Raw genomic sequence first — 15,737 nt, 5'->3', positions numbered from 1 at the left:
GAAACAACAAAGTAGGTACAGGGGACAAGACGTCCCGCAGAATGAGAATGTCGGTACATGCAAGAAACAAGAAAAAAAAAACCCTACTAAAGGGAATTCTCTACAATGCAGAGGGAATCACGATCTACGCCCTCCTTGGCCAGATTGTCGGCACAGAAATTGGCAGTCCGCTGCCTATGAGTGATCGATGGACGTAGCAAGGACACCAGATCACGGATTTCGTCGATCTTATTGGCCATCCTCCATGGCCCACCATTCTTGTTGAGGGCCCAAGCAATCGCATTGGTCGAATCACCTTCGACAATTAACAGGCCAATGTTGTGATTTACATACCATCTCAGTCCCTGAAGTAGCGCCGATACCTCAGCCTCGTTTGCATCACACACCCTGGCCGGGCCGGAGAAGGACATGAGCACAGCGCCATTGTGGTCACGAACGAGACCGCCAACACCCGCTTTCCCCGGATTTCCACGGCGCTTCCATCGAAATTTAGTTTGAACCACCCTTCAGGTGGTGACTGCCATTCTGGAGAGACATTCGATTTGGCATTTTTCTCCTTGACAACCGCGGTTCAGTTACGTAGAATTTCGCCCACAGAGTAAGAGATTTTTTCCAGGTGCTAGGTACCATTTAATCATTGAAAGCTTAATTTCCAGGAGAATATGTGGCCTGCCGCGCTTTTTGTCACAGAAAATGCAGTCGTTACGCTCGCGCCATACATGCCAGGTGATCGCGTAGGGGGGCGGATCTCCAGAGCGACTCTCCGTAGCATCCGAAGAAGGCTCCAGACCAATTTAAGAGAAGATCAGATATTCTCCGGGGGAGCACCCAGGAAATTCCAAAAAGTTTCATGACGCTCATCCATACCTGAACAGTGAAAGGGCAATGGAGAAACAGGTGGTCAATAGTTTCCTCAGATTTTCTGCACAAAACGCACCAGCTTGCTAGCGGGAAGCCACACCTTTTTAACCGGTCGCAGGTATTGATGCCACGCCGGGCCAGAGTCCAGAGGAAAGCTGAGACCTGTGGTGGGGCGAGAGTTTTCCAGATGCTGGAAAATATGGATGCTTCACACCTTCCATCATTTAAACTCCTGAAGAACGACCGGACCAAGAAGCCCCCTTGGCTATCTGGCTTCCATACCCATTGGTCTTCCACGTTATTGGACAAATAACATGAGGAGAGTTTGCTAATGAGTGCATTAAATAGGGAAAGCTCAGAATCTTTTAAATTCTGCCTCAATCTAATGTCCCAGAAGTTATTGCCAAAAACCTCATTGCGAATTAAGTCTTCAGCAATAGTAGACCCCTGATTTTGAGCTAAGCGGAAGAGGGCAGGATACTCTTCTGCGAGGCACTTCTCACCTAGCCATACATCAAGCCAAAAACGAACTGCATCTCCCTTCCCTGGTCGAAGTCTCACAAGGGTAAGAACAGCCTGCGAGATGTGGAGACAGATTTCCATACCCCTGATCCTTTGTTGGATGAAGAGTTGCAAACCCATTCCCCCCATCCTTTTCCGTATTTATCACCGATGATATTTCACCATAGAGCGTCTTTCTCCGTCCCAAAATGCCACCACCATTTACCCATTACTGCCAAGTCCCAGAGTCTGATTTTACCAATGCCGAGTCTGCCTCTTCGCTTTGATTTGCATACCTTCTTCCATGCAATTAGGTGTTCTAGCTTTTTCCCCTCCTCTTTACCTTCCCATAGGAAATCCCTTCGGAGTTTTTTGATACGATTTGCAATGCTAGCAGGTACTTTGAATAGTAACATGTAGTACACTGGCATATTTGCAAGGGTGGATTTTATGAGTGTAATTCGCCCCCCAAGAGACAAGTATTTTTTTTCCACGATGCCAGTTTTCTTTCAATTCGTTCAACCACCAGATCCTAGAGTGAGGCTTTTGGAATTCCATAATCTAATGGGAGTCCGGGGTACTTGATAGGAAACAATGCAACTTGACACCCCAAGGTTTGAGCATACCCGGCAACTTTGTGCGGTTCCAGGTTGACTCCTACCACGACACTCTTGTGCAAATTGATTTTGAGTCCAGAGATAATTTCAAACCATTGGAATAGCCTCTTCACATTGGCAATGTAATCCATTCCATCAGCTAGAAAAAGGATGGTGTTGTCAGGGGTCCAACCAAACCCCAGCTTATATTATATCATCTTTCTCTTTATCAAATAAACCGGCAGGGGTCCAACCAAACCCCAGCTTACCCATAAAAAAAAAATGTAACTTCCAATTTGAGTCATGCTACTCTTCTTTTGCTAATCCCTGCAAATGCTGGTACAATTACAAATACTTGAAAATGGCCATGTCTAGATTTTTCAGATTTTTTTTTTTTTTTGAAATGATAATATATTAAAAGGGGCCGAGATGGACCACACGAGATAAACAGAGATTCAAGAAATAATAAAACAAAACAGCAAAAATACATCAACAAATCGCACACTTCTCACGGAGGAAGGAAATCGAACCACTCCAACCCTTCCTTAAAAACTCCAGATCGAGCGAGGGAGTCCGCTTCCCCATTTGCTTCGCGACGAACATGCTTACAAACGATGGAGGATTCCTCAATAAGATCATGAATTTCCTCAAAGTAGTTTAAAAATCGCCACGGAGGAACCACTTGCCCCGATAACCAACCGATGACATTTGAAGAGTCTCCTTCCACAATTGTCCTATCATAAGAATCCAAACTGAGACGCTTAATCCCCTGATATGCTGCCCTTACTTCCACTTCAGTCGAATCAGATATTCCAATTGGTCCTGCGAAAGCCCACGACACTACTCCTCGGGAGTCCCTACAAAGGCCTCCGACCCCCGCTGGACCCGGATTCCCAAGACAGGACCCATCAAAATTCAATTTAATATGACCATCAGGAGGGGCTTCCCACTTTAGGCTTGGCTTCTCTCTTTGCAGACCTTCAAGGCACACAATGTGCCACCCCTCCCAAAGATCGATTATATCCTTATCTGAGCTACTAGAATTACAAATAGTTGAAAAATGGCCACGACTAGATTTTTCAGATAACATTCAGGCCAAGAATATAAAATCAATGAAATAAAATAATTAATAACACACAATGCTTACTCTATCTACGAAGCTTTAATCTGAATAGACGCGCCAGTTGTATACTTTAACGTCGAAATCTGAAGCTTCTTCAAGCAAATGTCTTAGCTCCTTCGCAGAGTCGACATCCTTGGCAAGGAGCAAAGCGAATCCGCCGCCACCAGCACCCACAAGCTTGTAGCCACAGCAGAACCGATCAGCAAACCCAAAGAGCCTGTCAACGAATTCGTTACTGCAGTAAGGGTCTAATTCCTGATGCAGTGTCCAAGCCTCTAACATAATCTCTCCAAGTTCATCCAAGTCACAATTCATCAGAGCCTCTCGCCCAATTTTTGCAAGTTCGGTGAGCCGCTTGATACTAGAGATAAGTAGGTTGTCACGTTGGAGATAGCGTGTTACCACCTTTTGTAGAACTTCATTCGCAAGCCGAACCTGCACATGAGTAATTGTAATTGGTTTTAAGAGGTAATTAGAGAAGGTATAAGAGAGAGAAGTGCCCCTGTTAAAACAAGGTAGCGTGGATATCATCTCCTTGAATACATGATACATATACATTGGAGAGAGAGAGAGAGAGAGAGAGAGAGAGAGAGAGAGACGCTCTCGCTGTATGGATCGATTCCTCTTTACATGGTTGTCCTTCACAAGGTAATAAAATTGGAAATTGTTACCAGCTAATCGTTTCAGAACTGCTTAATCGACAAGATGTAGTTAATGGAAAAGCCTCTTTTCAAGAATTTTTTAACAAATTAGAGGAATAATTACAACTGGAATTGGAAACTACTCAGTGAACAAACAAGTGGATAAAACAGTAGCTTGCTTATATGAGACAATAAAATGAAAAAAATAGAAATATAACATTTTTGAAATACTAATTTCTTGGCTTATTTTGATGCATCATATCAAAAACTGATGATATGAATTCCAATTCATACAGAATTGGATGCATCTGAATCAAATTGATCAAAGACATTAAGACCCTGTTCGCTTAAGATTATGACAACCGATTGTGAGTGCCAACAGGGTCTTGATGTCTTTGATCAGTTTGGCACTCACAATCTGTTATCATAATCTTAAACGAACAATGCCTATTGCCCTGTTTGTTTGAGATTGTTGCAACGATTGCCACCCCCCAATAATCGGATTGGGGGGTGGCAATCGGTTGTCATAATCCCAAACAAACAGGGTGTAAGTCTAAGTGGATCACATCAAAGTTTCAGTGACAGCTAATGATGAATTTTTAGGTTTCAGTGCTTCCACGTGATGATCCAAAGAAATGGAAAGCTTCGGCAGGGAATGAAATGCCAGTGATCCTAATTTAATTAGTACGAATAGTACTCTAGTTATTTTCTGCATGAAATGCTACTTGAGTTGATTTCCAACATCCAGGGACACTTTAGTCCTAGGAGAGAGATTGGCTCGCCACATTGCCAAATTGTTTGACAAGGCAGAAGGATGGGAGAAACAAATAGCTCGCCAACATCAAAAACAAGAAAGATACTCACTTGCCCAGTAAATGCCACCAGTAGACGTTGCTCTAGCTGTGACACCAACTGAGGTGAAGCCGCAAGGGGAATGACCTGTAGCCGTAACGGTTTTCCAGGAAAACTGGACGTACATTTAATTCCAGGGTACAATCCTCCAATTTGATCTTGCCAGCCTCCTCCAGTACCCATGATCTGTTCCAAGACTAAAACAAGTCTAGCCACATTTTCGTTACTTTCATCTTCCTCCATTATATGGAGAAGTCCTTTCACAATAGCTGCTGCTAAGATGCTGGAAGTCCCTAAACCACTACCACGGGGAACATTTGCCCATGTCTTGATTTGTAAGCCTGCGGAAGATAAGAGCTTATCCTGAATAATACCAGTCACAAGCAGGGCCGATTTGACTAGTCGAAACACATCATCTTTATCAAAGGGCGTAGTGATTGAGGTAGGATCTTCAATGTATAGATGATTTTTGGCATCATCAGAAATCAATATTCCTTGAGTTGCAGTTGTCTCTATTATGGTGCCAATTGGAAGAGAACCTTCCAAACTTATTGCCATATTTAAAACACAGCCCGAACGCTCCAAGCTCCAAGGAGGGGTATCACTCCAACCCCCGACAAAATCCAAACGGACTGGCAACTCTACTCTTGCCTTCCTAAGGTGAATAGGATGGTGACTTATGCTGCCATCAAGATTTTTCTCCTCAGTTGCTGAAAGAAAAACACCATCGGGGGAGTCCAATAAGTAGTCTGATGCAGAAACACAGAAACAAGGTAAATGGAGCACAAAAGCAATAATCATAACTGATAGAATCTGAATTTAAAATGGAAAATATATAATATGTTGAAGTATAAATAACACCAACTCTAATGGCTTAAGCTTTCGGAGTAATTGGTTGTTTCACATGGTATCAGGGCTATTGCCTCACGGCAGGTCCTGGGTTCAAAACCCAACAACCCCTTGATGTTGAAAATACACATGTACGGCCAACCCAAAAAAGAGGGGCCACACGTGAGGGGGAGTGTGGGAGTATAAATGATTAAATAACACCAACTCTAACTGCTTAAGCTTTTGGAGTAATTAGTTGCTTGTTTCACATAATAAATATTGAATTGCATGTTCCCCTAAAATATTAATATTAAAAGGAAAATAACATAGAAAAAATAGAATAAATAAATAGAAACACAATTTGAAATTCAATAATTACGAGGATTTCCAAATATGAACAAAAGCATGGTTGCCAACAGAGTCTGAATTACCTCCAAACCCATATTTTACCGCTGAGGAAGTTTCATTCGCTACCGCAGACCATACTCTCTGCTCCATTGTGTATGCATTTGTTTCATCTCCGCATGCCTTAAGAAGGTCAGCATGCACCTGATAAGCCCTGCTTTTGGGAAGAATCCCCGAGTTTTGAGACTCAAGGTTAGGACAAAGTGTAAGAAAGTTTTTGCAAATTTTAATTCCTGATATTTCTTTTTGCAGAATTTCATCACACAACCGAGACAAATTGCGCCCTAGCAAGCCATAGCTAATGCAAGCCTTAGCAATTCCAGCAGCAAGATCGGCCTGATGATTGCTGGACCCCACGCAGAGGTTCGGAAAGTCTATTGATCTATGTAACTCCTCCAAACTGAGACGGTTAGAACTTCTCCACAAGGAAAGCATAGATTCATTGATGTGTTCACTCACGCCCATGAGCCACATAGCTAAGCTAAGCATCTCAAAAGGAGGCAGAACAGGAAATATCTTCGCATTCCATAAGCATTTCTCTTGGGTGACAGGGGAACTCCATAATTCGCTTTGTTGAATGCCTAGGTCGTGCAAGACATTCTTCCATGGTTTCCCACAAAAAGTCCCATCCTTTGAAAATGGACTTTTTGGGTTATCGCGCAGCCCACAATAGATAAGCACTCTCCCCTTATGGCCTACTAAAGGAACTTCCCAAAGACAATGACGATCGGGTAGAATGAACTGAACATAATTTCCTGTGGCCCCACATTCACCTTCTACTTGAATATTAACCCCAACAACAATGGATTGGGAACCAATCTGTAATCCACCTGAAAGCGATGAATCATAAATCAAAGAATCTTCTCCAATTGAAACCCCAGGTGCAACTTTGCTTGACAGAATAGTAGCAGAAGCTGCTATGTCACACACAGTGGTTGCTGGAATGGAACACAGATGCCTGCGACCCACAAGCACTGAATGAGATCCATTTAAGTGATCCAAAACTTCACTAGAGGTGCCAAAATGTAAGAATGACAAGTCATCTGCAGGAAAACCAAGAAAATTAAGAGTGATAATTTGGCGCACCATCTCTAACAACCCTAATATACATGTGATGCACATCTTATCAGTATGCGTCCAAAGAAGAAAACTAAACAAAATAAATCACAAATTAAATATAAATATGTAACTGCTGAAAAAAATACATGGAATAGAAGCTAAATAAGATATCAAAGAACAGCTACAGGAAGAACAAGCCTGATAAATAAACGGACATGAGATAACCAACACTATTCGTGGATAATGTTTTAATAGCTAATTTCAGCAACTTCTCACCCATGAAAGAATTGAGGCATGTCAAGTAAAGAAAAAATTAATAAGTTCTACCATTCTTAGTTACTTCGAAGTTCAGATCTAGTAAGAAGAACCAAAAATACCCAAGAAAAAGCCTAAGAAGTTTCAAGACCAAAATTTCGAAGTGTACTTCATGGCATATTGCCAAAACCCTAGCTCGGTAAACAATTCTAAGTTGACATGTATCAGACATTGATTTTTTTAATGCCTGTATCAGACTGACAAATACTAATAGTTACATAACAGTTCAATTAGAAAACAAATACTACTAGTTACACAATAGTTCAAGTAGATGAGAATTGGAGACCATAATTCAGGCGAAAAAGCTACGCCAACAATTAAAGCATGAAATATGCCAGGATCTGTTAATTACTGTCATCTTAAAAGTACATCAGAATATGGCTGGAAAAGCTGTAATAGAAAATTGCCAGATAACTCATTGCCAAATGAAACATACAAACACAATAGCTGAACATCCTCTGATTCCCCAATCCATTGATAAGTTCTTTCCCTAAAGGGCGAGACTTCAACCATTCATGTTTTGCAGGTACCCAAGCCGCCACTAGATCTTCATATAAACTCATCTGTGCAGGTCAAAAGAAATTTAGTGCAAAATTAAAAAAGTCAGCACCTAAAAAGCGTTGCAAAAAGTGTTAAAAAATATAACAGAATCATGTAGAATCATGTATAGTACGAATTCAGGACAGTGAGAATATGGCATTTGATGTTAAAAGATGTGTTTTATGGGCATCACAACATGCACAATACCGTATAGTTTCCGGTCATCATTTCACTTCGATCCTATTCCAGTCATTATTTCACTTCGATCCTATCCCAATGTGCTTAGTTCTTTAAGATATTGGAAAGAAGAAGAAAAAAATGATATGGATGATATGCTAGTAAAACTGATAAGAAACAAAGACATTGGGAAAATAATTTAGTGGATTGGGCGGAGGTACAAGTCGTCCAGGAATAATGAAATTCCAAGCCGGCCTTGGGTTTTAGCACACCCCCTTGGCGGTAAATGCATCTTCTTAGACCATGATGTCAGGAGGCGGAGTGGCTATTAAGCACGTCGTAAAAAGTCCCTCATGCCCACTACCTATAGACGAGGGTAGTAGAACGTATTGGGGGCGTGACAACAAGCTAAGGGAACTTGATTGTCTTGGGTGAGTCGTCTCATGCATTAATAATGATAATAACAAAAATATAAAATTTTCACTTGTAAAACGTTGTTGTGTTGTTAGAATAGTAGTTTTAAATTGATTTATGCCGTAACATGTCCCCTATTACTGTTCATGATTTCTTTATAAATAAATTGTGTTACATATTCACCTATAGAATTAAGTTGTATGCCTTTAAATTCAAAAGTTGTTTAATTGTATTTGTTTAGGTACCGGATGAATCTACATAGTTCTTTGAACTAACACCAAAAATCCCCACAGGTTTTACTACAATTGATGACATTGAGACAAATGCTAATGAAGAAATCGATAAAAGGGGGTGTGCAAGAGCGAGGATAGAGTAATTGGTGTGGCCGTTCCAGGTTTATTTTAAGTAAATCTGGTTGTGGAACATGCTAGGGTTTGTTCTTGAGCTCAAATAAGAAGCACTTCCGTCTTTAGATGAGTGCCACATAATCAATATCCCTCTGCATTCCAGTGCAAGATATTTTCTAGAAATATTTTGGATTATTGCTCAACATAATTACATAATTTTAGGGAAATGATATACCCTCCCCCCCCCCGCCCCCCCCTCTCTCTTCGGATAAAATCCCCCCTATAACGTTATCCGTTAACTTTCAAAGGTAAGGAAGAACGTTAAAGGGGGTGAATTTATCGTCAAGCAGTGAACCATCCTCACGGAAAACGTTAACGGGGGGATTATTCCCCTAATTTTATCATCAACATTCTGCCAACTACAATCAATATAGCATACACATTTGAAATATCAGTTCCACATGGCACATATTGAAGATTCATCTTGGCCCTGAAGGATAACACCATGGACATCCATCCTGGAATGATTAATTCCCCCATTTTATTTTATTTTCTATATAAGCATTATTTTCAGGAATTTCTTCAGTAGATTAATGTATTGTACGTCAAATGCTTGTAGTGAGTTGGATTGATTAAGGAACATTTTGCATATAAAAAATTTCTACTTTTTAGGTATCAGCATTTCTAATTATAATCTCAGATAGCACTGAGCACGTTGAACAGTGTCTCCTACATAATTGCTGTTGAAGATAATAAGTTAGATAAAGCCCACTATACTAAATGCGTGTATATTCATTAGAGTGAAGTAGTTTGTGTTTATTTGATAAAGACCATCACAGGATGGCCATAATGGCACACGTGTAATGGTGTTTAGTGAGGAATTATACATATGATGAATTTGAGTGGTGGCAGCTTAACCCACAAGAGTTATTTCCTCCACTTTTCATTTCTTCTTCCTCTTTCTTTCTTCCACTTCTTCTACCTTTGAACGTTCATGCAAAAATGAACTTTTTTCTACATTATACGGTAGGAGCTGCACTTTAAGATACAGTATAGCCTAATAATATCTGCTTTTCAATAATCAAAAGATGGTAGCTCAGTTAAGATACATAATAGCCAAATAATATATGCTTTAAATAATCAAAAGATAGTAGCTTGCCTCTTTTCTGCTTTTCAGGAGTTCCACAATCATTGTTTGACTTGAACTTGCAAGCATAAGAAGCTCATCCCAAGCTTTACCTCTGACTGCTATAACACCTGTATCTAGCAGTGTTCTACCATCATGTTGAATGGCCTGGTTCTCCATGAGCTCCTTTAAACTGGGCTTCTGTAGGAGATTCTCAACCAAATTCAGGGTATAGATTTTATCCCGACTTCCAGTTTGTGACGCCACAATAACACCATGATTTGAAGCGATATCTAGGGTGATAGGAACCGTGATGATGCATGACATGTCATCAGGAAGAACAAGAGTGGAGGTGTCAAAACACGGAAGAACATCCCCAGTCATGATGAAGATACCGCCTGCCAAGACACAAAATTTCTATAATTTAAATTTATAAATTTAAGAAGGCACATTCTATGACACATTAAACAGTAACTTTATCATGTGAATGGGTAAGCAGCCAACAATTTAGCAGTGATACCAAAGAAGGCACATTCCATGACACATTAAACAATAACTCTATTGTGTAAATGGGTAAGCAGCCAACAGTTTAGCATTAATACCAAATCAAATATTTTGTATGCATCTCATGAACAGTCCCATTGTGGCAACTGGGAAGTAGTGCACTGACATGAGTTATACTTCCATTCAGGAAGTGTCGTCATGAAAAGGTTAGAGTGTGAAAAACACAAAACTTAGTTGCAGCATATATTCAATTTTGACCCTACTTCTCAATTTGGGTAAGGCCCACAGGACTTAAACAAATGAGTAATAACCAGATTTCGCCACATACGGTGAAGCAGAACAAGTTAACAAGATATGGTGATAAGTCACAAATAAAATTAAATTAGAGCTTAGCCTATTAATACCTAAATGTGAGATCTAGTATTTCCCACCTCCATTAATAAGGCCCGTGATTTAAAAATAATAATAAGGCCCGTGATTTCAAAGCAGTTAAACTACACCTTCACTAACCTACTGTTGATATCTGTAGATAGATGGATCTTAAAGGACTATAAATCAATAAGCAGTAAAACAGCCAGGTCTCCTCAAAAGATGTGTTGTCAGTTAATGTAAAGAAGCACATTGGCGAACAACTGCATTATAATAAAGAAAATTATGCATAGCAGGATTTCCCAAATGATTGCCCTCAGGGTTCAATATGACTTTTTAGCACCATAAACTTTGCAGGAAAGAAGTTTATATCAATACCTACAAACAAGGTTTTAAATTTCAGTTTCTGTCGCCGCGGAAGCGGAAACGAAAACGTGTAGAAACATATGCAAATGATACAATTTAATTATGAAACTTCAAGAAATGCTATAATAAGTACAAATACACACTTAGAAACCATCACATAAGCAAGACAATCATCCATAATGATTTAAAAACATTGAGCACCTAACGACATGCACTATCACGCATGTCTGATAACTTAGTAATTAGTACATACCAAATTTTACATATGATTCATATAAATATTTACACATAGTGCATGCACTACATTTCGCATGAATTTCATATAAATATAATTATGTAACACATACTGACATAGCGTACCACTTACGATTTTGGTTTATGCATTTCGATCGTTCCCAAGGGATTCGTGCTTCTCTAAGAAGGGTATAGAATAGTTCGGCATGTTTTGGGGAGGTCTGAAGAAGTACTAAGATGGAACAATGTGTGTTAATAAGACCAAATGTGTGCTTTTAAGTCATAGGTAGGGATCTGGTAATGTCCTGATTCGTGCTTATCTAAGAACGGTATAGAATAGTTCGGGGTGTTTTGGGGAGGTCTGAAGAAGTACTAAGAGGGAAAAATCGGTGTCAATAGGAGCACATGTGTGCTTCTAAGTCACAGGGAGGGATACGGCAATATCTTGTTGCGGTCACATTATGAGTGATGTTTGGTGGAGGCCCCTAAAGCTTGTTCTGGTGTTTCATAGGTGGATCTAGGGTTCCTTACTGCCTGGCCCAATCTTCCAAATCAAACACACAGGAGATCCGGACCTATTTTTTCTGATTCATTCTTCAATAAGAATAGGAGGTAGAACCCATAAAGAATGATTTTTCGATTCATCCCTGGCCCCCTTCAAGAATTTGTTTTTATGGAGATGTATACTCATACAAGGATCTGAAAGAGAGACTGAATAGTTGGACACAAGTATATGACACAGAAAACAATCACAGAGTGACAGGGGACAGCAATTCATGAGAAAATGAACAAGTGATTCATATAAAATTATAAATATTTACACATAACATAATACATGCATTACATTTCACATGCAATTCATATAAATATAACTATGTAGCACATACTGACATAGTATACCACTATTACACTTACGATTTTCGGATTTTGGTTTCTGCATTTCGGTCATTCCGGTTTCAATTTTGATGAGGATGGAAATGAAAACACTTCAGTCATTTTGTGTCGGTTTGGTGGAAATTTAAAATCATGCCTACTAATTCCTTTCTTCATGATGTTAGTAACTATCTCTCCACTGTTCACATGTTAAGTGTGATCTCTCCAGCTAAACTTCCTTCCAAACAAAATGATACCACAAGAATTCACTGAAAGCATGTTATGTGACAAAATACAAACATACAATATGCTCAAAAAATTTCCAGGTTTTCTACCATCACATGTTCTACTGTAAGTAGAATTTGCTACTGTATATAGAAAAATATTGTTTTGCAGTTGATATCTGCACTACCATATTTTGATAATGGCACTACTCACTTTGTTTTACACTTTTCTGATTGGATGTTGATAGCATCTTGAGTGTTGTGACAGCAGCTAAAAGCTAATTAAAAAAGTATAAAAAATGTGAGTACTGCAATGATCAAAATATGGTAGTTCGTATATCAGTCCCCTATTATTTAACTTGTCTCTAATATTGTTTTTGAATGGCAGAAGGGAAATCTTTTTCTTGTCTATAGAGAGAATAACGTCCATATTAAAACAACGGAGTGTAAAAATCAGCATCAACAATTCCCAAGAAAAATAGCCTCCCCACAATTCCCTGTAAAAATACTGTAATTAAGATCTCCAGCCACAACTATTTGAAGCACCTTAACTCTCCTGACTATCGATGCTATGGCCCTACTTGCGGTATGCCCACATGCTTGCGAGCACATAGATGACAATTACATCTACACTATGCAGTGTCCCTTCCATTTTTCTTCAATTAATGTTTTAGGGGTTTTAAAATTAGTGGTTATTACACCAAGACATATTTTTTCACACTGCAGATACATTGAGCTAGGGCGGACTGAAACAAGACCAAGATCTTTGCTTACGGGAGCTATAAGAAGGTACAGCACCATGAACTTCAAGCCGGGGCTATATACATTGCACTCTTATGATTCAGTGGCTATGACATATAGATAAGATTTTAACCTTATGACTTTTTAGATCCATCTGAATTTTCCATGAATACTAGAGCCAAGTTTAATTCAAATGTAACAGGAGGATCACTGGCATAGTAACCTTTGCTCTTAAAAGCTTGTCTTGCACCAGAGGAAATTGCAAGTATATGGTCAAAAAGCAATGGAACTGGACCATCAGGGTCATCTGCTGCCAAATACGGCAGTGGTAGGAAAACTTTCCCCATTGGATTTGCCCAAGGAACCCTTTTAGAGTCACCGCCAGCATGAAGCAACAGTATATGTCTTTTGGCCATAAAGTCAGCCATTGACATAACTTCATCGTCGGATATGTCTTGTGATGACAATGATTGTGTGTTCCCATTCTCTGCGTTTGATACCTGTGCATGATGTATATTCAATCAAAACCAGCAAGTGGAAGAGTTCCTTTATGACAGCTAAACAGCTTGAAATTTTTTGAACACCCCAGGCTCTTGTCTAAAATCTAAAGAATTTTTTATGATATGTGAATGCAACAACAATGATCATAGACAAGTGATTTGGGAAAAGTGTAAAAAAATGGCGATGAAGCTATGCTGGAAGTGGTTTTGCATAAAAAGTGCAGAATACACCTTTCAATGTGAATCAAGTGTGGTGTAAGTTTTTGAGATAAGAAAAGAATAAAAATTTAATTACAAGGATCTCAAGAAAACTTCTAATTAATAAAATAGGCGTAGCACCTTTTATTCTTTGATCATTATTACGGGTGATTCACACAAAGTAACTTATTTTATACTGGCTTACAAGTTTCAACAGCAGCAATAGAGAAAGTAAAATGGATGAGGTGGGATTATACTTGGAATAAAGCCAAAGGTATGATTGGAGTCCATTTTCTTGACTAGGCAGGATATCTAACAACAAAATTTGAAATTTCGGTTTTGGCATATAGTTCAGACCTAGCCGAAACCAAAATTTCGGCCAAAATTCAGTTAAGGCGCCCGAAATGTCGGTTTTTTGGGCCGAGATTTCAGTAATTTCGGCTGAAATTTTGTAAAGGAATAAAAAATTAATATTTTTTCTGCAATTTCGGCGAAATTACCGAAATTTCGGCCGAACTGAAATTTGGTACATTTTGCCATTTTTGGATTTCGGTCATTTCGGTTTCGGTGTTGACCGAAATTTCGGATTTCGGTCGAAATTTAAAACCATGTCTGTGTTCAATAAATGTTCCCAATAGAAGTGGTGGTTGTGGCTAGTAAATGGGAAAAGCAGCTGACGTGTTTTAGATGAGGAGGCAAAGTAGACACATTTGGTTTGGGTTATAGGTTGGGAGGCAAGAAGGTAATGGTCTCTATCATTCTAGGAAGAGGAAAATGATATATGGAATGATGGGCATGTAGCATTGATGTCATGCGTCCACAAGTATCTGACACAACCACTTCATCAAAATACAATGCAAAAAATACATTCAAAAATAATATTCATAGAAACAGATAGAAACTTTGACATAAATAAAATAAATACCCTAGAGAGAAAATAACCCTTGCAAAGAACCCTACAAATCAGCGAGACGTGTTGTCCGTGAAGGTTTAAAAGTATCATGCATGGAAGTAAGAATAAGAGTCTAGTAAGGTTCAATGGGAACGAACTGAGATCTCCTAATGACACCAGTCACTTTAGTAGTTGTGCTAGTGGTGCGCTTAAGAGGTAGAGGCTTGGCACAACGGTAAGGTGGTCACGGGTTCGACAGCCTCTCTGCAAAATCAGGGGTAAGGCTGCGTACATCTAGCCCTCACCAGATCCTGCAATGGCAGAAGCGTCGTGCACTGAGCCGCCAGACTTGATTTGATCTATATATCCGTTATCGAGTTTTTTTTCAATGGTATATACATTCTACAGTTACAGCATAACAACCCTAGAATTAAATCAGAGATACTCATTTCAAATCAAAAGAAAGAAGCAGAAGCAAAATAAGAAGAAAAGGTAATTGACGTGCCTGGGGAGCAGCGAGACCGAGCCGATAGAAATGGCGAGAGAGCTCATAAATGGCATTGAGGGTTGCAGCACCGGATCCAATTCGGGCCCCTTCCGGGTCGGGCACGGCAAGAGTGACGGTGGAGTCCGCAATCCGGCCCATCCTTTTAGCGCGCTTCAGTTGCCATTCGTAGAGCTGGGCTTGTTCCGGGCTCGCCGCTGTAAGGACGATTGCGTCCCATGTCGGAACCCTAGATGGATGCCGAACCGATAACCGTAAATGATACCATGATTTTCGTAAGATAGCCGCCAAATCGGCTTTCTCCTTCTTCTTCCTCGCCGATCTCATGATTTCCATCGCTTCTCAAGATCTATCACTGCAAAAACCCTAACTAAAAGCTGAGAGTAATTTTCCGTACTATCCCACCACTGTTAGAAATACAAGGCAAGATCAGTAATCAGAGAAGAGACAAGTGTGAAGAGTTGGTTGGATTCATTTCATTGTGAACAAGAAATTGTGACCAAGAAAAGCACCCTCTCATGAGGGTGTCGGGAAGGTTTTAAGGTT

The 15,737-nt window shown here is 39.8% G+C and overlaps 2 protein-coding genes across 7 annotated transcripts; both read right to left on the bottom strand.

The window, feature by feature from the left end:
- Positions 1-16: 16 nt before the first annotated feature.
- On the bottom strand, positions 17-15,694 carry FKGP (L-fucokinase/GDP-L-fucose pyrophosphorylase). 6 transcript variants are annotated; one of them, XM_077392391.1, is made up of 8 exons: positions 15,192-15,694; positions 13,320-13,596; positions 9,819-10,183; positions 7,618-7,744; positions 5,834-6,850; positions 4,587-5,323; positions 3,106-3,516; positions 17-2,995 (listed from the first exon to the last, which is right to left on the bottom strand). In XM_077392391.1, exons 1-7 carry the CDS (start codon positions 15,525-15,527, stop codon positions 3,121-3,123), a joined length of 3,255 nt encoding a protein of 1,084 aa, XP_077248506.1. In that variant the 5' UTR covers positions 15,528-15,694; the 3' UTR covers positions 17-2,995; positions 3,106-3,120. The 6 variants fall into 6 exon arrangements, with proteins under 6 accessions (XP_077248506.1, XP_077248507.1, XP_077248505.1 ...); XM_077392392.1 differs by having other exon boundaries at positions 17-2,992; XM_077392390.1 differs by having other exon boundaries at positions 18-3,516.
- LOC143888774 (uncharacterized) lies at positions 2,467-3,048 on the bottom strand. Its single transcript, XM_077393184.1, has one exon. The coding sequence runs from the start codon at positions 3,046-3,048 to the stop codon at positions 2,467-2,469; it is 582 nt and encodes a 193-aa protein (XP_077249299.1).
- Positions 15,695-15,737: the final 43 nt, after the last annotated feature.

This window comes from Tasmannia lanceolata, unplaced genomic scaffold, assembly GCF_043159265.1.
Source record: "Tasmannia lanceolata isolate RefF3 unplaced genomic scaffold, GAP_Taslan_0.1 ptg000012l, whole genome shotgun sequence".
NCBI classification, from domain to species: Eukaryota; Viridiplantae; Streptophyta; class Magnoliopsida; order Canellales; family Winteraceae; genus Tasmannia; species Tasmannia lanceolata.
The sequence above is the reverse complement of the archived record's forward strand: the minus strand, read 5'-3'. Positions and strand labels throughout refer to the sequence as shown.

What these genes read in the sequence shown, in the direction of transcription:
- FKGP (XM_077392391.1), bottom strand. Translation starts at nt 15,527, where the DNA reads ATGGAAATCATGAGATCGGCGAGGAAGAAGAAGGAGAAAGCCGATTTG. An exon ending in ACAAGCTTTTAAGAGCAAAG is followed by an intron (nt 10,184 to 13,319) that starts GTTACTATGCCA and finishes GTGTCTTGGCAG; the next exon opens with GCGGTATCTTCATCATGACT. An exon ending in GATGTTCAGCTATTGTGTTT is followed by an intron (nt 6,851 to 7,617) that starts GTATGTTTCATT and finishes GTTTTCCTGCAG; the next exon opens with ATGACTTGTCATTCTTACAT.
- LOC143888774 (XM_077393184.1), bottom strand. Translation starts at nt 3,048, where the DNA reads ATGTTATCTGAAAAATCTAGTCGTGGCCATTTTTCAACTATTTGTAAT.